This window comes from Mustela lutreola, chromosome 16 (assembly GCF_030435805.1).
Source record: "Mustela lutreola isolate mMusLut2 chromosome 16, mMusLut2.pri, whole genome shotgun sequence".
Taxonomy (NCBI): Eukaryota; Metazoa; Chordata; class Mammalia; order Carnivora; family Mustelidae; genus Mustela; species Mustela lutreola.
The window spans coordinates 12,451,888-12,473,388 of NC_081305.1; the positions used below are offsets into that span (position 1 = coordinate 12,451,888).

Sequence of the window (21,501 nt, forward strand, 5' to 3'; positions counted from 1 at the left end):
AAAACGGCAGAAACCAGTCAAATATGCTGCAGAACGTGATTCAGCCATTAAAAAAAATGAAGAACAGATACAGGCTACAAGGCAGATGAAGCTTGAAAATCCTATTTTAAGTGAAAGACGCTAGTCACAGGGGTTCACATACCATACGACTCCATTCAGAAGAAATACTCAGAATGAATAAACCCACAGAAACAAAGCACATACTGGGGGTTGCCAGGGGCGACAGGAGAATGGGGGAGTAACTGCTCCATGGGTCTGGGTTTTATTTTGGAAACAAAATGTTTTGGAACTTAGCAGTGGTGGTCTCACGACATGGTGATTGGATTTGATGCCCCAAATCGGTTACCTTCATGTTATATGAATTTCACTTTAATTTTAAGAAAAGGCCTGGTCCCAGAATCCTGGAGAGAGCCAGAGACCCAGGCCCCAAATTCTGCTGCAAAGTCAGGCCAGGTAGACACTTACACCACTGCTGCCAGGCCCTGGCAACACGTCTGTGGCAACCCCAGCCTGGCCCTCCAGAGCCGGGGCACCAGCTTCCCACCCAGAAGCAGCCTCCCCTGGCGGCCCGCCCTTTCCCTCACCCATGCGTTTCCCTGTGCCACCGCGGGGTTTGTGAGTGCAGGTGGTGGTGACCGGGTCCTACCTGAGAAGTCGAGCCCAGCCTCCTCATCCGGAGGCGAGGTGGAGAATGGAGCGATTGTCCGTATCAGTCCGCAGCTCAGCAGCACCGGCGTCACCCGTGAACTTGGTGGAAAAAGCAAATTCTCAGCTGCCCCCAACGGACAGAATGGTGAGGGTGAGGCCAGGGCTGGGGGCTTTTTTTTTTTTTTCCCCCCGCAAGATCTCCAGCTACTTCGGACTCGAGAACCACGGGCAGAGGTGGAGAGTTTGAGCCTAAATTGAGACAAAATTGAGATCACCTGAACATCAGGACAGGCTCCACCACTTACTGTGTTCTTTTGGGCAAATTACTTAAAACACACACACACACACCACCACCACCACCACCACCACCACCACCCCCGTCTGCCTGGAGCTGTCTGGGTCTTAGAACAGTCCCTGTCCCACCTGCTGGGAAACTCCTGGGTCCCAGGTCTCCCTAATACATCTCTCTACCTCGTGCACTTCGCCTGTAAAATGAGGATAATAGGGGCACCTGGGTGGCTCTCTGGGTTAAGCGTCTACCTTTGGCTCAGGTCATGACCTCAGTCAGGGTCCTGGGATCGAGCCCCATGTCAGAGCTCCCTACTCAGTGGCGAGTCTGCTTCTGCCTCTCCCTGTGCCCCTCCTCCCACTCCAGCATGCTCGTGTGCACTCTCAAATAAATACATAAGCTTTATTAAATTTAAAAAAATGAGGATAATTAATTGAGTTGGTACACTAATGTGTCTGGACCAGAGCCCGAGACCGGTATACACGGATGAACGTCAGCTCAGTCCTGAGCTCATGCCCTAATTTTTTCTACTCCTTCATCCACAGAACACCATCTAAACCTCACTTGCTAACAAATTTGTGAAATAAGTCTAAAGCCTGGTGGCTAGTAAATGCTCAGTAAGTCTTAAGCTCATTTTTCTTCTTCTTCGCTATTAGCAAAGGTTATCTAGCCACAGTGAAGACCAGGTTTCAAGCAGTCACCAGAGCAAACAATTAGAACCATCCCAGCTGGGGTGTTTGGATGGCTCAGTCCATTAAGCGTCTGCCTTCAGCTCAGACCATGATCCCAGGGTCCTGGGATCGAGTCCCATATTGGGCTCCCTGCTTGGCAGGAGGCCTGCTTCTCCCTCTCCTACTCCCTTTGCTCATGTTCCCTCTCTTGCCTCTCCTTGTCAAATAAATAAATAAAATCCTGAAAAAAAAAAAAAAAAAAAAAAAAGAACTAACCCAGCTACTCACACTGGCCCTGCAGAATTCTAAGTATCAGTACAATAAGCCCCATCTCACACTCTTCCCTCCCCAGGCCTCTGGTCTCAGATATCCTCCCCCGGTCACTTTGCCAAATTTTGGCCAATATAAATAAGCAAAGTCTCAGGGTGCCTGGGTGGCTCAGTTGTTAAGTGTCTGCCTTCAGCTCAGGTCATGGTCCCAGAGTCCTGGGATCAAGGCCGCATAGGGCTCCCTCCCTGTGGGAAGCCTGCTTCTCCCTCTCTCACACCCCCTGCTTGTGTTCCCTCTCTGGCTGTGTCTCTCTCTGTCAATTAAATAAATTAAAAAGGAAAAAAACTAGCAAATTCTCTTAGTTCTTTTGGTGATCCAATGTCCTCCTTTTGGATTTGGAGTCATCAGCCCCTTGGGGCCTGACTTGTTATTTCGGTCCAGCGAAAACAGGGGCTGATGGGGTAGGTCAGCTCAAGGTGATTCGGGGCTCTATTGTTTAAAGAAACGCTAGCTGCTGGCCGCCCCTCAGCCCCACAGCACACTAACCGTGAGGGAGGGCAAGAAACCCCAGCGACACACATGCCCAGGGAAGGGGTATGGTTTTGGCAAGTAGCCAGCAAGTTTCTGGTTCCGGGATGTTCAGAATGACCAAGAGGCAGCTGCTGCTGACCAGAGAGGCTCCATCGGGGTGCATGTGTTTGTAAGGGGTGCTTAAGTCTCCCACCTTCCCGAAGAGCCCCGCTCTGATGGCCTCTGCCCTCCACTCTCCATTCCTTCCCAGTTAGAGACCAGGCAAGGGTATGAGGTCACCCAATGGCGTCATTTTCTAGCCATTGATCAAGTTGTTTTCCCACTCACTCATTCTTGTAGGTGCAAGATATAAAAATTCCCTGGTTTTCTAACCATGCCTTGAGCAGAGAATTTGGACTTGTGTTCCATGAATCAGGCACTCACAGCCTGGGGGAATGCAAGAGGGGGTGTCCCTTTGTAAGAGAAGAATATGGAGCAAAAACCTCACCTGTTTCTGATGCTTGGCCCCTATAATAGTTAATATTATGTTTCAATGTCAGCCACAAGGTGGTCAGCCAGAGACTTGGCCAAACATTATTTGGAGTGAGTCTGTGAAAGTGTTTTTGGATGAGATCAACATTTGAAGGGGCTGACTAAGTAAAACAGATTGCCCTCCCCAGTGTGGGTGGGCCTCATCTAATCAGTTGAGGGCTTGACTAGAACAGAAAGGTTTATCTTCCCAAGAGTAAGAGGGAACTTTTCCTGTTTGACTGCCATTGAGCTGGGACACCCATTTTTGTTTTTGTTTTTGTTTTTTTTTTTCCTGCCTTCAGACTTGAACTGAAACTTTGACTCTTCCTAGGTCTCAGACCTGCTGGTCTTCAGACTGGAACTATGCCACTGGCTCTCGTGGGTCTCTAGTTTGCTGACTAAAGATCTTGAGACTTGTCAGCCAATTCCTTAGAATAAATCTCTTTCTGTATATGCCACCTATTGGTTCTGTTTCTCTGGAGAATCTTGACTAATACAGCCCCTGAGTGGGGGTGGGGCCAAGCCATGCCCCCAGGCTTATCTGCTCTGGGCTGCAGGTGGCAGGTGCCCAGGAAGATGCCTATTACACATGTGGACAAGGTTTGCCATTGATGGTGAACTTCCCAGATATTCCACTAGCACCCTTGTTATCATTAGCCCATAATTGGCAATCTGGGGGCCACTGAGTGGTTTTTCCCATGTGACCCAAAGCTGGGTCCTGTGATGGAGGCCCCAGGAGGGTGTTGCAGGTTTCTGCATTCTCTCCTTTCTGGGCAATCACATCTCACTCAGTATTCCCAATTTTAGGAGATGATGTTTAACCCAAATAGAATGGAAAGCTTATCTGAATGTTCTGCCTTCTATCTGGGGCAGAGCAGGCATTTCTGTCTGTGCCCTGTGTGGTAGACATGGGTGTGATTTTCTGTCCCCTCTGGATATTGCAAATGTGAACGTGACCACAGGTATAAAGATATGCCAAGGGAAAAGATGCAGGAAGCTAGACAAGATGCAGATGTGAGTGTTTGCCTTGGCACACAGGGCATTTGTGTGATGTGTCCTTGAGGGGATGAATCAGGACCACAGATGAGAAAGAAAAGCCAAGGTGACAACCTGCCCACTTTCATCCAATTAAACACTAGGTCTGGATCGTCAGTGCCTTGGGGACACTGTCGCCAGTCTCCTGTTCTCCCCGGAAGCAAGCAGGGGCTGGGTGAGGGCTCTCGGCGCTCATGTGGCATGAAGTCTGGAGAAAGGGGGAAGAAGGCTCACAGTCGCTTCCGTCTGGGCAGCCACAGTGGACCACGGATGATGGGATCACAGATTGAGGAAGAAAGGGATTGGGGTCAGGGAGGGGCCCTGAAGTCACCAGTGAAACTCTGGGGTCTGATCCAAACCCCAAACAAAAAACAGAATTGATTTAATGGACTCTCATCTACATATTCCGTGGACATCAGCGGGTGCCTGCTGAGTGCCAGGCCCTGAGCACAGAATGGGGTGTGCAGTGAACCGGCGCCCCGCTCTCTGCCATGGGCACAGCACTGCTCTCTCAAGTGGGGACCAACCACCAAAGGACAGAAGCCCAGACACGGGACAATCTGTGGTGACAGTGCACTGACGCCGCCTCACTGAGTGTCTCAGCCCTCCCCTGTGTGGGTTCAGTGGACTCTTACCTCCCGCTCTGACAGAAGGCAGCAGGGAGTCCATTCCCCAGCCCAGGCCAGCTGCTGGCTTTGCTTCTCACTCACAGCCACCCTGGCCAGCTCTGCCGCGGCCAGCACCCACCCCCTGGGCTTATCACGCAGGCGGGGGCGCGGGGGCCACCAGCAGGCAGGCAAAACAGGCAGCAAGAGGACATTCGAGAATTGACTCTGCCAGCTAGGTGTCTGTTCAGAGGACACAGAGATCACGGATATTTTCCCTCCGGCCTTCTGACGGTACCACCCCCAATTCCAGGGCACGGGCGATGGGGTGGATCCCATCGTGGGTTTGGGGTGGAAGGAGCTCAGACAGGGCTGCCCAGTGCCAGGGCGGTGCTCTGCCTCACGGCCTCTTACGGAGCCGTACCCAGGGCTTCGGAGCGGAGGAGCAGGGAAGGGCGAGCCTGGATGCCAGGGGGGCCTGTGTGCACTTGGGCCCTTTCAATGCAGCACCCCCCTCCTCAGGCTCTGACCTTCTCTCCTGTTCTCTCTTCAGACTTCACCATGGCTGGAGAGGCCAGGCCGGGCCCTGCCCAGCAGGGCGAGAAGAGGCATCAGGGCACAGCCTGGTGAGTCTGTCTGGGGCTGCCTGCAGCCTGCAGGGGAAGCAGGTCACTGGCTGTCTTGTCCAATGCTCTGGGTTCCCTTGAGATCAAAAGATCCCCAGGAGGCCAGCTCTGCCTACTCACTGTGGCACCTGCAAGTCTCTTCTCCCTTGGCCTCGGGTTTTGTCTGTAAACTGAGGGAGATGACACCGTTCATTCCCAGGGCCTTCATCACTGATGTCACCCAGCACCATCCTGCTGACAGAGGCTGGGTACCCCTTCTCCCACCTGGAGCCGGGGCGAGTGGGTCCTCCCCGGAGAGTCCCACCTGCCTGGGGCCTGGGGGATTCTTCCAGCTAGAGATGTTTGGGAAGTCACAAATGGGAACATGGCCTGGACGAAACCTTGTCCCTAACTTGGGAACCTTAAAGAAAATGTTAAGAACTCTTGAAACATTTTCAGAAAGGAGCGCCCCACATTTTGCCAGCCCGCGTGCCATTTTCACCTGCACAAGGCAAGCGTGTCCCTGAGCTGGGCATCTATGGTGGCCTCGCTCAGCTCCTGGCCCTCCTGTGAGCAGTGGGGGTGGGTGGGGGGTTCCCACCTTGTGGTGGAAGAGGCTGTGGGCCAGGGGTTTGCTGTTAGGAACCATGCTGTGTAAATGCCCTGTGCCTTCTGGGTTTCGCCCTGCCTCGTCTTCCCGGAAAGGAGATGGCAGGGATGGGCTGGGCGCTGCTCCCAGAAGTCTCTGCACCTTCAGCTTGACCTTGACATAGAAGAGGGCCCCTGGGTGGCTCAGTGGGTTAAAGCCTCTGCCTTCGGCTCAGGTCATGATCCCAGGATCCTGGGATCGAGCCCCACGTCGGGCTCTCTGCTCCGCAGGGAGCCTGCTTCCTCCCCTCTCTCTCTCTGCCTGCCTCTCTGCCTACTTGTGATTTCTCTCTCTGTGTCAAATAAATAAAATCTTAAAAAAAAAAAAAAAAAAAAAAAAAAAAAAAAAAAAAAAAAAAAAAAGAAGAGGGCCAACCTCTCCCTGCCAGCACCCGCCTGGGCGTGTGTGTCACCCTGTGAGTGTGCCAGTGTGGGTGGTTTTGCCACTGCTTTTGTTTTGGGCGGATGAGCAGGTGTCTGGTGCTGGGTAATGAGCGGTTTTTGAACTTGGCCTGTCTTCAGTGATAGGGAGCTGCCTACGCGCTCTGTTGGCTAGATTGTGTCTTGTGGGAGACTCTAGGGGTTTCATAATGCTCTGTCCCCAGGGGGCACTCCAGGAGGGAGGATGAAGCCTTTTGTGGGTGGGCAGTAGTGGCTGTGGCTTGGGGCCCTGGGATAGTGCCCAGAGGAAGGGCAGGGTGGGGATGGGGTTCTGGTGGCCGCTGAACTGCGGGATGTCCTCCCCGTGAGAACGCGTCAAGTCCAGGGCGGGCGAGAGGCAAGGCCACAGGATCAGGGCGCAGGCTTCAGCCGAGGCTGATTGCTGAGGGGGTGGGGTGCCGTGGAATGAGGATGAGAAGCAGGACCCCCCCCCCCTTCCTTAGGCCCAGGGGGACCCTCTGCCTGCAGCCTGACCCTAAGTCCCAAACCGATCCTGCCCCGTCTCCACTCGGGAGCTCTCAAGTCTGTGCTAAGCAGTCAGTGAAGCACCATTCCTGTACCATCCATTCGTAACTACTTCAAAATGTCATTTTAGGGAAAAATGCGGGGTGGAGGGTGCCGGGGGGGGGATAAAAAGAAAATTAGAAGGGTCTGCATTGGCCGGGAATCGAACCCGGGCCTCCCGCGTGGCAGGCGAGAATTCTACCACTGAACCACCAATGCTGCACTGACAGAGATGCTGCCACAGAGATCCAGAGGGTCCATAGAGGCCGCCTCCGCCTCTGCGCTCCGCCGAGGTTTCCGGCCTGTCTAGGGGGTGGGTCGGGGGACCCGCCGGCCAACCTAAGGGGATCCGGGCCAGTGAAAATTCTCTCGGAGCAGTGGCGCCCAGCTGAGACGCACCAGCTTCAGGTTGGCCCTAGCCCCCAAGCCCCGCCCGCTAGCAACCCCTCCCCCGCTCCCCGCCCCCGCCCCTCGCCGCCGGGCTGCCGGTTTCTGGCACCCCGCCGGGGACCCCCCCGCCCCTACCGCGACCCCCGGGGGCTGGGTGCGCCTCTCCCGACGCTTTCCTTCCTCCAAAGGCGGGCCTTCCACCACCGGAATCAGCATCTCTGCCGCTTCCAGGCCGCCCCTCCAGACCCCCTGATGCCAGAAAGCAGGGGCGGGGGTGGTCGGAACTCGCACCCACAGGCCTGGGGGGGGGGGGAGCCAGGATGAAAGGGAAGGGGTCCCCTGAACGTCCCCCATTCCGACCTGGTGGCTCTATTGGCCTCGCCCCTCGTGGGCTGGGCCTGAGCTGGGGTCGTGGGCGCACAGCACCTGAAATTTGTTTTAGAAACTGTGCTGCCCCCGCTCACATCCCCTCCCCTCGTCACGCCTCCGGCTCCAGGCGCAGGGGCTCCTGCAGCTGTGTCCCCACAGAGCATCGCTGCCTAGGCCGCGACCCAGCTGTCCCTTTGTACCCATCTCCCCATCCCTCCTAGGCAACAGTTGGCTCCCTGGAGATCTTAGGACACCGGAGACACAGGCAGTGAGAGTCTGGGACCTTCCAAACTCCTCTCTCTCCGCAGGCGTAGAGCAAAGAGGAAGGTGGCCTGGCCACAGCCCTTACGACTGCCTGGCTGGCTCTGCCAGAGCTGGGTTGCATCCTGGCCATCCCCACGCAAGGATTAAGGGCTCTCACGCCACCACCGTGGCTTTGGGCCCTGACTTCACTCCTCCCTTTCATCCTTTGCCAGACTTAAGTTCCAGAACGTCAGCTGTTCCTGGGGCAGGCAGAGGAACCTTTGGAGGGCCCCTGTCTGGCTGGCCAGAAGGCTGCAGGCAATTGTCTCCCCCGTCACCTGGAACGTGACCCTTGTCAGAGGCCAGACATGGGGAAGCTGTGGTTCCCCAAAATGACCTTGGTTAAGTCCCTCAGGGCTCTTTTGGTGGAAAATCCTGGGGTTCTAAGGAAAACCTGCATGCCTCAGTTTCTTCAAGCTAAACTGGGGTCTAGGCGAGGACTCTGGCCATGGAGAGAGAGCCCGTCTCCATTTGTCTCTGTTGCAGCAGGAATAACTATGGCCTGGGCTACAAGCTATACAGGGAAGGTGTCCCCTACAGGTCAGTGAGTCTTAACCCTCGGTCCTCTGGGTAAACGGGTGGGCTGCTTGGCCTGACTCCCTCTGTTCTGTGCCGGTAGGGTGTATGAGTACCAAAGGATCCCTCCGCTCATCCATCGTGTGCCTGTCAAGATCCGGAGGACCCAGGTGGGCTTGGGGGTCAAGAGCAGCTTCAGTCCCCACAAGGGCACCAGAAAGAGCCACCTGCCCCGAGAGCAGATAAAGCGTGAGTGAGGGGGGACAGCCCTCACCTGCAAGGCTAGGGAAGAGCTGGGCGGACCTCAGCATTGAGGGCAGGCGGGGGAGCCCAGGCAGCAGAGTCCTCTGTCCTCCCGGCCTGGTGGGCATCAGCTCTGGCCCCTCTCCAAACAGTCCAGACTGAGGAGCTGCACTCCATCAGGGGCGAGCTGAGCCAGATCAAAGCCCAGGTGGACCGTCTCCTGGAGAATCTGGAATGCATGGACCAGCAGAGGGACCAGCTTCCGGGTGGAACACCAACTGTGGACCCAGGCCACATTCCCAGTGAGCTCCAGCTTTTCCCGCGGCTTGGATCGTGCCCCGAGGCTTTCCCTCTGCGGGGCTCCTTCCTGCCTTCCTTCCCCCCACTCCCACTGGTTGTTCCTATGGCTGGAAGGCCTGTGGCTTCTAGGTTGTTCTGTGAGCCTCCCCGACCCCCACCCTCCCATCCACTCTCCAGCTCTCTGGAGGCAGAGCAGTGTCCCAGCCCCTCCCCATCCTGTCCTTTCAAGCCCTAGGCACCCTTGATCAGGGCTGGGCACCAAGGGAGCCTCTCTGAGATCAGCTGGGGCCTCCCAACCTGGCCATTAACTGGTGACTCTCCCTGCACAGGGTCAGAGGACAGTGAAGAAACCAAGGGCCCAGGCAGTAAGGGTTCCTCATGCAGAATCACTGACCCCCAGCAGGAGCTCAGGGGCCAGAGCGCCCATCCGGAATCAGACAGCGATGAGGAGAGCGCAGACCCGGAGGAGGCGGTGAGTGGCGCGGCACTTCCCCTCATCCTCACCTCCTTGCATTTGGCTCCTTGTGGCCTCCCTGTGAACAAGGGGGAGACATACGTCCCTGAGGCGCCTACAGTGGGGGTTGAGAGGAGACCTGGGACAGGTGCCCCATGCGACCCCCAGGAGATGGGGCCTGTACTGCTTGTTTTCCCTTCTCAACTCGGGCTGGGTGAACTCAGGGCACTAGGGGCTGCTTGTGGCCTGACATAGCACCCTCTCCTGGAAGCTGGGGGGCGGGCTTTGAGCACTACACCGTGTCATAGGTATGCCTCATGGCCCCAGACCCCTTGTCTGAGGGCCTGGAACCAGTTAAAACCCATTTCTGCCTTTTTTCCTGCCCTGCCCCCACATCTTGTGGGGTACCATGCTCCCCGGGGGAGCTGTGGCACTTGGACGTCATTGGAAGGAGACCATCAGAACCTGGATCTGATAACAGCCCTCTGGGTAGCATTAAAGGGCCCGAATGTTCCTGTCTTACCATGTCCTGCTCCCTGATTGGAGGTCCCTGCAGCAGGCCAAGCCCCATGTTTGTTGGGGCTATCTCCGCAAGGTCTGGGATGCTGAGGGGCTGGCAGTAACGATGCTTCCTGCCTCCACCTATCTGGCCCTGTCCCCTGGACCTCTGAGCTCTGAAGGGCCCTTCCCACTGCCCAGGCCTACAGGAAGGGGCTACTTTGGTGGTTCTGGGTTTCTAGGCCTCAGGAAGAATCCGGAGTGGCCCTGAGCTGCCGAAGCTGCCGAGAAAGAGACATGGGGCTGAGGGAAGAGGTTAGCAGGCAGGCCTATTTCTTAGGCATTCCATGTCTCTCAGCCCTCCTGGCCAGAGTCCTGCTTCTGTTTTTCCTACAGGGGAAGAACCATGCATCAGACCTGGAGGGCAGCCAGTAGAAGGGTGGAACCCCTCCGGGCTCCTTCCCAAGTGGCTCCTTTGCTTGCCTCGTGTGGATTCCTGAAAGCCTCTCGAAGGAGACTGTGCCGCCAGAGGCACCTGTTCTAGAATGAGCACAGTGAAAGTGGAAGCAAGGCTCAGCCAGACCCGCCAGGAAGCCTCCCCCATTAATGGTGGCTTTTGCTTTGGAGGTCGTTTCCAGATGATAGGGGCCAAGAGGGAGTCCTGCAACTGCCTTAGCACAAGCTCACTGCGCTCACGAAGCTGAGGCCGTCTTGCAAGGGGCAGCTGCCCAGTCCCCCCTTGGACACACGTCAGCTCCCGGGGACAGCAGGTACTGCGCTGGCTGCTCTTCCCATCCCCCTGCCGGTTCCCAGTGTGGCGCGTCCCGCAGCGGCCAGCCAGTGGTGCCCAGGAAACTCATGTGCCTACAGTCCCCCTTCCAGTCTGAAAGGGAACTTTAAGTTCCTCAGCGTGCGCCCCCACAAAGCCCCCTCTAGTTCCAGACTCCTCACCTACCCTATAAAGCCATCCTTCAGAATAGGGGTATCATTTTCACATCCTATTTCTATCTTGTCTCTTGCTGGTGTGATACTATGTACTTCAGATTGGCTCTGGAAATACTATTATGTCAAAAGGGCAGAAATAAAATTTGTATTTCTTTTCCCTTGGCCAGGGGTTCTTTGGTGTGGTCTCCAAGGCTTATTCTGGTCCTGGGGCTCCCTGAGGTCAGGCCTTCCTGGAGAAGCTGAGCAGGCCCCTGAGTCACACAAGTTCAGAAGCTCCTCCTAAGCCAGGGCACACAAAGGGGACCAGGCTGCCTGCCTTCTTCCTATTCAGACTTGGGCATAAACCCACTGGGCTCAGCAGCCACACAGAAGAGCCCACTCTTGTGGTCACTCAGACCATCTCCACCACATGGAATAATGGCCAGGCTGTACCTGGTTTCCCAACACCCAGAAGCTCTTATCTCCTAGAAGTTCATATACCCTCCCCCAGGAGCCAAGACTGGATCACGGGCCCCAAATAATAAACCCAGCCGGGTGGGGCGCCTGGGTGGCTGAGTAGGTTAGACGTCGGACTCGTGATTATAGCTCAGGTCCTGATCTCAAGGTCACTAAGTTCACGCCCTGCATCAGGCTCCGTGCTCAGAATGGAGTCTGTGGGATTTTCTCTTCTGCCACACCCCTGACCCCCTTGCATGCACTTTCTCTAAATTAATAAATCTCAAAAAGAAAAAAAAAGGAAAAAAAAGAAAGCAAGCCAGCTTGGACCCCCACTTCTTCTTACCAGTAGTGGAGGAGGCCTCTAGCTTCCACCCAGGACCAAACCCCTTCCAGGGACCCAACCGAGTTGGGGTCTGGCCGAGCACCAAACCAGAGGCTGGAGAGAACACCCAGAGTGCTCCTGGGCCCATACAACCCTCCCTACTCTTGTCACACCTCACCAATGGCCAACTCTGATACTCAAGGGGCAGGTTCTCCTCCTCCAAGGCACATTGCCCACACCAGCCCCCGGAACTTTCAGTTTCAGCCCGTCTCTTCTACTTATGTTGGTCTAAGGAACAGGGCACATTCAAGACAATGAGGTCCCAAGCCCTGATACCAAGGGTCCATTATTTGTCCAAAAGAGCCTTGCTCCTTTAAATTCACTACTGAGAAGAACCACAATAGAAGACTTTTCCAGATACAAAGGAGTTTGTTTTAGCTCAAATATAAATGAGAAGGCCCAGCCCTCTTGTCCATTCTCTCAAGAGCAGACCAGTTCTACAGAAGGGAGTCACCAGCTGGCCTGCATAGGGTCCATCCCTTACAAGACAAAAGCTCCAAGGCCAGTTTTCCAGGCAAGTCCGCCTGAAAAGTCCTTTCCAACTCGGGAGTCAGGCCGCATTAGCAAGTGTCTTCAACTGGGTCGTAGCTGGGAAGCACCAGCTCAAGCAGAAAAGTTTCTTTAATGGCAGTGTGTAAGAAATCCGTTCCAACACGGCTGTCCAGGGCATCGGTTCTGTGCACGCCGCCTCAGACCCGCCCTGGCCCTCCGAATTCTCAGCTCCGCTCAGTCTGGAAGCTGAGGGCACGGGTCCTTCGGAGGGCGGCGGCAGCTAGGTCCTCGCCGTCCGTCGTGGCTCGGGCTTCTGGTTCAGGACGGCGCGGCGGCGCCCCTCCGGCGCGCAGCCCGCACCAAGCACTGCTGCAAGACGGGGTAGAGGCGCTGGCAGCCCTCCAGGCCCAGACGCACTGCCTCGGCCCAGCTCTCGGTTGGGCCGCCCTCCCCGCTGCCCAGCAGCCCGGCCACCTGGTTGAGCACCGGCATGAGCGCCACGGTGAGGCCGGCGGCGGCGTGCTCCTCCTCGAGTCGCGTGGGATCCAGCAGCCAGGTGGGCGCCGGCTCCGGCGTGCGGCTCAGGCCGCAGCCCACCACCAGGTCGTACATCTCGACGCCCGCGTCGGCCAGGGCGAGCGCGGCGGCGGTGAGCGCGGCGGCCAGCGCCGAGCCGCCGTCCTCGAGCAGCAGCGCCGACACCTCGAGCTGCGCGCGCGGGTAGCGGCCCAGGCGCACCGCCGGCTCCAGCGCCTCCTGCAGGGCCAGCGCCAGCTCGCGCTCCTCCCCGCCGCCCGGGGGCGCGCGGCGCCGGCGGCCCGCGAAGGGCGCGCGGCGGAAATCGCAGAGCAGGCGGCCGCGCAGGGCGGCCGGGGCCTCGCCGCCCGCTCCGGCCGGGCCGCCGCCGCGCTCGCTGCCCTCGGCCTGGCGCGGGCCGGACACGGCGCACAGCACCTTGGTGCCTCCCGCCTCCAGGTAGGCCGAGCCCTTGGCCTGGCTCAGCAGCCCGGCGCGCGCGTACACGGGCCGCAGCCGCGTCGGGTCGCGGGCGGCGGGCGCCTCATCCTCGTCGGCCGCGTACAGCTGCGGCGGCTGCGACTCCTCGGGCCCGCGGATGCGGCGGTGGTCCCCGGGCATGGCTGCGCCTACCGTGCGAGCCGCTTCCGCCCGCCGTCCCGGCCTCGCACGCGGGTTCTTCCGCCCGCTTAAAGCCGCGCGCCCGCGCGAGGGCTGTCGGGATAGCGGCGTGCGGCGCCGCACCGCCCCCTGCCGTCCTGGAGGGAGAATCCCGAGCGCGGCCAATCCCCGAGGCCGCTTCAAGGGCCCCGGGATCTGGATGGACAAATGGATAGACAGCGGGGGCAGGCCTGCAGGAGTGGGACCCCGTCCGGCCTGGCTGGCCTCTAGCCTCTCGGGCCCGAGCAGTCCCAGGGTGTACGTCTTCGTCCTTTCACTTGTGAAGGTTGTGATTATTTTTATCTTGCACTTGTTTGTGTGACTCTCCTACGTGTTTCCCTAGGACTTCCCCAAGAGGGCTGGCTTTTTGTCTTGGTCATTCTTCCCATCCTCAGTGCCCTGGCTGGCATCGTGCTTGTTGATGGAACGGAGAGTACACACTGGATTGTGTACGGAGAGTACACACTGGATTGTGTACTCTTTGTACCCACGGGAGTCCTCACCTCGCATGTGCTTGGTGAAGCCAGGTCCTCAGCACCCTCACCCTCAGCGCTTCTCACCCCAAGGACAGCCCCTGGTGACAGCTAGCCTCACTGCTTCTTCCACCATAGACCCGCTTTCCCCCTCCTAACGTGTCAGCAGACCTAAGTGAACCAGGGCCCCATAGCCACCTGTTATACCCAGGGAACATGGAATCAGCCAGAGCCAGCACAAGCAACCAGTACCTTTACCTTTAACCTCCCCTGTACACAGTTTCCAAGCCCAGCTGTCTTCAGACCTGAGTGAAGGATTCAGGACCAGGCAGGTCCCAATCCTCACGGTCCATCTTTGGCTCAGAGGGATGGGGGCAGGCAACTAATGCACCTTAAGTTTGTCCCATACCAGAGAAAACCTTTGGTCTCACCCCCGACTCATCAAAAGGGAAGGGAAGAAGTGGACTTCTTCAATGAACTGCTTCCAGTAACCCCATGACCCATCTTCTATTCAATGATTAATCTCTCTCATCTCACCCTCAACTCCCCATTCTATGGGCCACCTCCTCCCAGCAGCCATTCCCCAAGTTCAGGAGTCTGGGGCTGGACTTGGTGAGGACCAGAGCCAGAAGCCAGCTGGAGCTGCAGGCTGCTACACAGGGGCTCCGGGGAGGCGGGCGGTTACGAGATCACATGGCATCATCAGGTATTGCACATAGTCCTTTTATTCTCTGCAGCACAAAGGACCCCTCCCTGTGGACCCAGACCCTCAGGCCCACAAGGAACTCTATCTACAGACACGAGCAGGACAGTGATAAATAGCAATCCTGGGGTAGTGGTTTCAGACGGATGGTGCTGGTGTGTAGGGCTCAGGGCAGAAATGTAACGTGGGCCAGGAGTCACAGGCCAGCTCCCAGGTGAGTGAGTTTGTTACTGCTGGGTTAGGAGCAGACAGGGCTGTTTAAAGGTCCCAAGATCCCAATGTCCTCGTGGCAGATGGAGAGCTGGCTGGACGGATCCGTTGGGTGAAGGAAGGATGCCTCCCACTGGAAGCTTCCCCTCCCCCTCAGTTCTTCACATCTCCCAGGCGGAGCTGCGCAAAGGAAGTGGCCAGCTCCAGCGCCTCCTGCAGGCAGCCCACATTCTTGCCTGTGGCCTGAGCTGACACATCTTTGCCACCACCCTTGCCGTCCATCAGGCCGGACACCTGCTGCACCCACTCACTGGCTTTCAGGCCCCGGTTGGCTGCATTCTGGAAAACAGAAAGAAGTGGGAGTCAGGACAGAAGACGGGACTGAGGAAGACATGGAGAGGGGAGGAAATGAAAAAGGATGGGGGAACCCCTGAGCCCGACCCCCGCCCTTCCGGGTGCGGCTGCCAGGGCTGAGACGGATCCTACAGCTGGTGCCCAGCCCAGGTGAGGAGTTGCCAGGCCAGGTGTCAGCACAGTGGAACGTGTTCCCCGAGGAGACGGCCTGAGGGTAGGGGTGCTGGAGGAGGTGACAAACAAGGGCCAGGAGGACGGCTGTTTCTAACTGGTGGCACACGCACACAAGGGTCTTGGCAAACAACCGTGAGAAGAGCCAAGCTTCCAACACCATTCCCCGCCGGCACAGGGCTGCAGGGTGTTCTGACCTGGGGGACTTGACACAGGCACGTGATCTTGCCAGCTTCATTGTCCACTGTGAAGAGCATGGCAGAGGTCTGAGGGGAATGTGTCTTGAAGAGCTTCAAGGCTTCATTCAGGGCCTGTAGGAAAACCTGCTGTCAGGCCAGGCCTAGGGACAGGGAGCCAAGCTCTCCACTGTACAGCGAGTCTGCAGAGCCCAGTTCTCAGAGCATCCCCTGTGCCCCCCTCTCTCAGAGCAGGTGCTGGTCCCAGGAGACTGTACGGGGAGGAGAACCCAAGCACAAGGCTCTGCCCACCCTCCAGCTCTGAGGTTCGCCTTCCATCCCAAGGAGCTGGAGCTCTCCAGTCACCGGATCTCTCCATGGCGCAACCTAACCTCAATCCCAGAGAGCGGGCCCTCAGGCCACCATTCCATGAAGAGCCACAAAGCTCACAATTCAGACACCAGAGGGCTGATCCCCCGAGAGGAGACAAGTACTGGACAGGCACAGAGCAGCGCGTGGCGTCCCAGCCCCTTGCCTTGGCCGAGGCGCCGCTCTCCATCTCCAAGATGACAAGGGGCTGGTTGGGGTTGCTGTCGATGAGCTGCTTTGTCTTCTCCAACACCTGCAAGGAAATCCAGAGGAGAGGGCTCAGGTCAAAGGCCCAGACCGCTGTCCACACAGTCTCCCATCCACCCACCAGCACGGCAGGACTCACGCGCTTCTGAACATCGGCTTTGCTAGCCCGGTCTAGGTCATCCATGATCTTCTTCAGGGATTTGAGATTCTCCCGGAATTCATCCTTCTGCCACTGGGGGATGACTGCAGTGGCCAGGGCCTGGAACCAGAACCACAATACCACTGGAGTCCAGACCACAAGGAGCTAAGATGTGAGGCCCAAGACCAGCCCACCCTTCTGGCTCTGAACACCACAGTCTTCCCTGACTCATATCCAGGAGGAAAGAAAAAACAAAAAGGTATCCACTAGCCTAGAGACAAGTCACTCTGTGAGCAACTACTGGTGCCGTACCGAGTAGGGCGAGTGGGGAAAGGGGCAGACACAGAGAGCTGGTCCCCACCAGGCAGTGAATATAGACTGTGACAGGCTCACAGGAAGCCTCCACATAACAGACATGAGGCGGCCTGGGAACAGTGGGCACCCCTCCTCCCAACTCCCTCAACTCCCCCTAGTGCTGAGAATGGGCCCTGCCGTTGGCAGTGGGGCAGCTAGCGGATTCCGGGGGTCCACAGGCCAGGATCCACCAAGACCCCTGTGGGACCACTGCACTGAGAACCAGGACCTGAGGCTTCTACAGGAGCATCCGATGCATCCAGCCCTCAGCGGGGCCTAAGGAGGGAGACAGCCCCTACCTCACCAAGGTCAGCGATCTCCCTCTGCACGTCCTTATTTGGCGCAGTCTGAGCCTTCACTTTGGCCTCCATGACCGAGAGAGAGTTCTTCAAGCTCTCTGCTTTCCTGAGGGCCTGGAGAGGGGCAGAGTTGTAAACCCCCGTGCGGTAACCTTCAGCTTCACTACCGGTAAACTGCGGGCGCACTGATGGCAAGCTCCGGAACAACACGCCCCCAACATGGCAGAAGTTTCTCGTTCTTTAGGGACCAAGTGCTGGCAGCCTCAGGCCCCAGGAAGGGCGCCCTCGTACCTGACTAGCACAAAGACTGTACCACCTCAGGCTTAGGGGAGAACCAAAAACTTCCGAGTCAGGAACCCTTCTCACCCCAACACAAGAACCGATCTTCAAGCCTCAGCACACCTCAGGCCGCAGGTACAGTCCCCACCCCTCGGGCAACCATCCCCGTGCACTGTACATCTCAAACTAGGCATGTACCCTTGGAGAGATGTGAGTGAGTGCTGGGGCACTGGAAGCTACAGCCAAATTATGGCTTACCCTCCTAGACGCCGACAGATGATGGAATAAACAGCAGAATTTACGTATATTTTTAAAGATTAAAGCCAGCAGTTAGGCAGTTCTGCACAGTGGTGGCTCTCTTTTGCCACGTGGGGGTCACTGAAGGACAGTTTGGGGGTAGCACTGTACTTCCAATTCTGAGCACAGCATCTATGGAACCGTCTACACTATAGACTCAGATTGCACGACTCCTGCCTTGTTCCCATAAGCCACAAACCAGCTGCCACACTTACCTTCTGGGCTTCGGCCCCCGTGACGGCAACGATCCTCCGGATGCCCTTGGCAATAGCTTCTTCACTCACAATCACAAAAGTGCCTGCGTGACTTGAATTCCGCAGGTGCCTGATTGGAACAACACAAAGTCCACAGTGACCAGAGAGCCCATGCACCCTGGTCCCTACCGCACCCGGGAGCCCATGGTGAGGGCCTGAGGTCTCTGCGATCCTGGGGAAGCTCCCTCAACAGGACAAGGGGAAGAGGCCCTTTACGTGGATTTCGGGAAGGACTCGGGCCAGGAAGCCCAGCAGCAAGTCAGAGAAAGCCCAGCAGCAAGTCAGAGAAAGCCCAGCTGGGGCTGAGAACACACAGGCACTGAGTGAGACACCACCTTTCTGAGCCTCAGTGTTCTCAGGTATAAAATGCAGAGAATTCTCCTGCACGGGACTACTGTGAAACTCAAATGAAATCAAACAAAAGTACTCTGTAATCCTTAATGCCCAACACAATGTTCCTGCTGGCAGACTCTGTGTTCATTCTATTTCTGGTCCCCTTTGGAATAGAAACTATATTCTTCTGTCCCTGCCAGTACCTGAGAATATCCAAGGATTACCTTTAAAATCTCACCACAATCCTGTAAACAGGTTTTATTCCTCAGGAGCTCAGAAAACCCTAAAGTTCTTGGGTATGCTGTCTGCAAGTAAATGTCTGAGAACTTTGTTTTAGCCTTAGAAAAGTAAGAGTGGATCTAGCCTTTTACTCACATCCTCCAAGGACAGCACCAAATTAACAAAAAGCGAGTCCATCCACTGTTCCCCAATGTACTCACGTTCCCCCACAGAACTCAATGGAAGTGAGTGAGCCAGCAGGGCCAGAGGGGTCATCTAGCAGCTCGGACACGGGGACCCCAATGGAGACGACTCGCACAGGGTCAGGGTAGGTTTCATCAAACACAGCCCGTAGGCCCTGGATGGCTTTAGCTGCTGCCAGGGGACAATCCTGGGTGTAGACAGGCTGCCATGGAAAGAAAACAGAACAAAGCTGGGAAAAGTCTCTGGAGGTGCAGTACAAAGCAGCAGGGAAAGCACAGTCTTACAGGCAGGACTCTGGTTTCTAATCCTGGCTCTCATCATGTGCCCTGAGCCTCCTGGAATAAGGCACCCAGGTGTAAAGTCAAGAAGCTCAAAATAGAATTCCCAATTGCTTTGCTAAACTGTGAACCGAATCTTTTTTTTTTTTTTGGTGGACCAGATCTTAGATGTGCTGCATGTGAGCCAGAACCAGAAGAGCTCTGGAGGGAGTGAAGCAAAGACCTCCCTCTGCCCCCTCCCCAGAGGCCCTAAGGTCCCTCCACAGGATACCACCGCAGCCCCTCCACATATGCAGCTAAGAATTACTGCTTCGAACAAATCTGTGTGCTCGGCAGGATGTGGTCCCATGAGGACGAGCATCAGGACTGCGGAGAGGGCTCCATGGAGAAAGACGCCGGCGTAGGAAGGAGCAGGGCTCACGGCCTGAGAGCTGACGCACAATCCAACCTACCTTGGCTGCCTCAATCATCTGGTTGGCTATCTCTTCGGCCTTCTTGATCTGCTGGGTGGACATGGCTCCCTTGGCAGTGAAGTCAAACCGAAGGCGGTCAGGAGCAACCAGGGAGCCTCTCTGGTCCGCTTCCCCAAGCACGGAGCGCAGGGCGAAGTTCAGGATGTGCGTGGCCGTGTGGTTGCTCATGATGGGCCTCCGTCGGGGCTGTGGAGGGCAGGGGCAGCTGGTGGAGGGGTCTGCCAGTCATCCTGCAATCCCCGCTCTCTCCCTCCCGACTGCCAGGATTCTTAGTTGGACACGGGGCTGCCCGGACTGAGGGCTACGTTTCCCCATTTCCCTTGCAGCGCACTGTGGCCATATGACATTCTGGTCAGTGTGTTTTGAGAAGATGTGATATACACCCTTAAAGGGAAGAACAGGGGCGCCTGGGTGGCTCAGTAGGTTAAGCCGCTGCCTTCGGCTCAGGTCGTGATCTCAGGGTCCTAGGATTGAGCCCCACATCGGGCTCTCTACTCTGCGGGGAGCCTGCCTCCCCCTCTCTCTCTGCCTGCCTCTCTGCCTACTTGTGATTTCTGTCAAATAAATAAATAAAAATTTATAAAAATAATAATAAAAAATAAATAAAGGGAAGGAACACGCCCTCCCCTTCCTCTTTCCCACTACCTAGAGTAAGAAGTAAGAGTTGGCCAATTATGGCCTGTGAGCCAAAATCCAGCCTTTTGTCCATTTCTATAAATGGGTTTATTGGAACACAGCCAAACCCACATGTTTATACATGATCTACGCTGCTTTTATGCTACCGCACCAGAGGTGTATGGTTGTGACTAAGACGATATGGCTCACAAAACTGAAAATATTGACTATCTGGAACTTTGTTTAAAAAAAAAAGTTTGCCGGGGCACCTGGGTGGCTCAGTGGGTTAGGCCGCTGCCTTCGGCTCAGGTCATGATCTTGGGGTCCCGGGATCGAGTCCCGCATCAGGCTTTCTGCTCGGCAGGGAGCCTGCTTCCTCCTCTCTCTCTCTGCCTGCTTCTCTGCCTACTTGTGATCTCTGTCAAATAAATAAATAAAAATCTTTAAAAAAAAAAAAAAAAGTTTGGGGCGCCTGGGTGGCTCAGTGGGTTAAGCCGCTGCCTTCGGCTCAGGTCATGATCTCAGGGTCCTGGGATTGAGTCCCGCATCGGGCTCTCTGCTCAGCAGGGAGCCTGCTTCCCTCTCTCTCTCTCTCTGCCTGCCTCTCCATCTACTTGTGATTTCTCTCTGTCAAATAAATAAATAAAATCTTTAAAAAAAAAAAAAAAAAAAAAAGTTTGCCAACTCCTGGCCTAGAAATGGATCCAGTGGCTACCTTCCTGGACTGTGAAATGAAGGGCAACACCGCAGGAGTAAGGACAGAAAAACAAGCAAGGAAAGGCTGGGCCCTATGACTCTGTGGGGCAGAGTATCTGTAGCAGCTTGGACTTGGAGATGAGAAACACCCTTCTACCTTGTTTTAAGTGACTGTTAATTTTGAGCTCAGTCACATGAACAGAACCTAGTTCCTAATTAATACAGGATCCCAGGCTCCTGAGGAAGTATTTGCAGTTAATCTGGAGAAAGACCATCCCTGAAACAAGTCTCTAAATCTCAACTGAAGTCACTGTCCTCTGGGGCACATGACTGGCTCAGCAGGAGGAACTGTTCATCTTGATCTCGGGGTTACGAGTTTGAGCCCCACAATGGGTATAGATTATTGAAAATAAATTAATTAAAATAGAATAAAATAAAATCACAGTCCTCTGACTTAAGAACATATCCATTTAGTAACTCACAGCTGCACCCATCACAAAATGTTCTCTTGCATCAGACTCAGAATCATCTCACGAATTCACTTAGGAGTGACAACGATGACTGGACCAATTTAGAGCCAAAGGAGATGAATTCTTTTCATAATGTATATTGGGTCACTATGACACACACTTGAAATATCTTAGAATTTTATATGTCAACTATACCTCGATAAAAAAATTAAATTTTAAATTACAAACATAAAAATAAAAGGGAGAGGATTACTAACCAGGTCCAATGCCAAGCAGCATAATGTAACTCACCTCATCAATAAACAGCCGGACCTGGTCCCCGACTCTTAGGCTGCCATAGACGGTCCCTATGTGCAGCACGTACCCTCCTCGCACCTGAGCGTTCTTCACTGTGAATTCTGTTTTCTAAGAGGAGTCCAGGAGAAGAAGAATATGTAAGTAAGCCCAAATACATACATACATATATATATATATATATGATCTCCTCTCTCTTTATCTACATATTACACATTCTCTAAGCTCCTCTTCCTACTGTGTATATATATACTGTTATACACACATTATACCATTAATACCGTTATTGTATACATACACACGCACCAAATCTACTGAAAATTAATCAAAAGGAATCACACAGAAGTGGAGCCCAGTGGCTAGAAGGGGAA

At 55.5% G+C, this 21,501-nt stretch overlaps 2 protein-coding genes, 1 long non-coding RNA gene and 1 other non-coding gene across 7 annotated transcripts in view; 1 reads left to right on the forward strand and 3 right to left on the reverse strand.

Moving 5' to 3' along the window:
- Positions 1–6,905: 6,905 nt before the first annotated feature.
- Positions 6,906–6,976, reverse strand: TRNAG-GCC (transfer RNA glycine (anticodon GCC)). Its single transcript has one exon. It is a non-coding gene; the product is annotated as a tRNA-Gly (tRNA).
- Positions 6,977–7,004: 28 nt separating this feature from the next.
- Positions 7,005–10,937, forward strand: LOC131818671 (uncharacterized). 2 transcript variants are annotated; one of them, XR_009348908.1, is made up of 6 exons: positions 7,005–7,165; positions 8,306–8,359; positions 8,439–8,584; positions 8,731–8,880; positions 9,208–9,350; positions 10,227–10,937. It is a non-coding gene; the product is annotated as an uncharacterized LOC131818671 (long non-coding RNA). The 2 variants fall into 2 exon arrangements; XR_009348907.1 differs by lacking the exon at positions 8,306–8,359.
- Positions 10,938–11,944: 1,007 nt separating this feature from the next.
- On the reverse strand, positions 11,945–13,340 carry EXOSC6 (exosome component 6). Its single transcript, XM_059153315.1, has one exon. It carries the CDS (start codon positions 13,222–13,224, stop codon positions 12,406–12,408), a length of 819 nt encoding a protein of 272 aa, XP_059009298.1. The 5' UTR covers positions 13,225–13,340; the 3' UTR covers positions 11,945–12,405.
- A 1,103-nt stretch (positions 13,341–14,443) lies between these two features.
- AARS1 (alanyl-tRNA synthetase 1) overlaps positions 14,444–21,501 on the reverse strand; it is a 28,654-nt gene continuing 21,596 nt past the window's right edge. For all 3 annotated transcript variants that reach the window (XM_059153310.1, XM_059153309.1, XM_059153311.1), the window contains 9 exons: positions 21,128–21,241; positions 19,035–19,241; positions 18,322–18,506; positions 17,510–17,618; positions 16,719–16,832; positions 16,066–16,185; positions 15,886–15,972; positions 15,372–15,485; positions 14,444–14,988 (listed from right to left, as the gene is read on the reverse strand). In XM_059153310.1, coding sequence (XP_059009293.1) covers positions 14,803–14,988; positions 15,372–15,485; positions 15,886–15,972; positions 16,066–16,185; positions 16,719–16,832; positions 17,510–17,618; positions 18,322–18,506; positions 19,035–19,241; positions 21,128–21,241 — 1,236 coding nt within the window. In that variant the 3' untranslated portion in view covers positions 14,444–14,802. The remainder of the gene's footprint in view (positions 14,989–15,371; positions 15,486–15,885; positions 15,973–16,065; positions 16,186–16,718; positions 16,833–17,509; positions 17,619–18,321; positions 18,507–19,034; positions 19,242–21,127; positions 21,242–21,501) is intronic.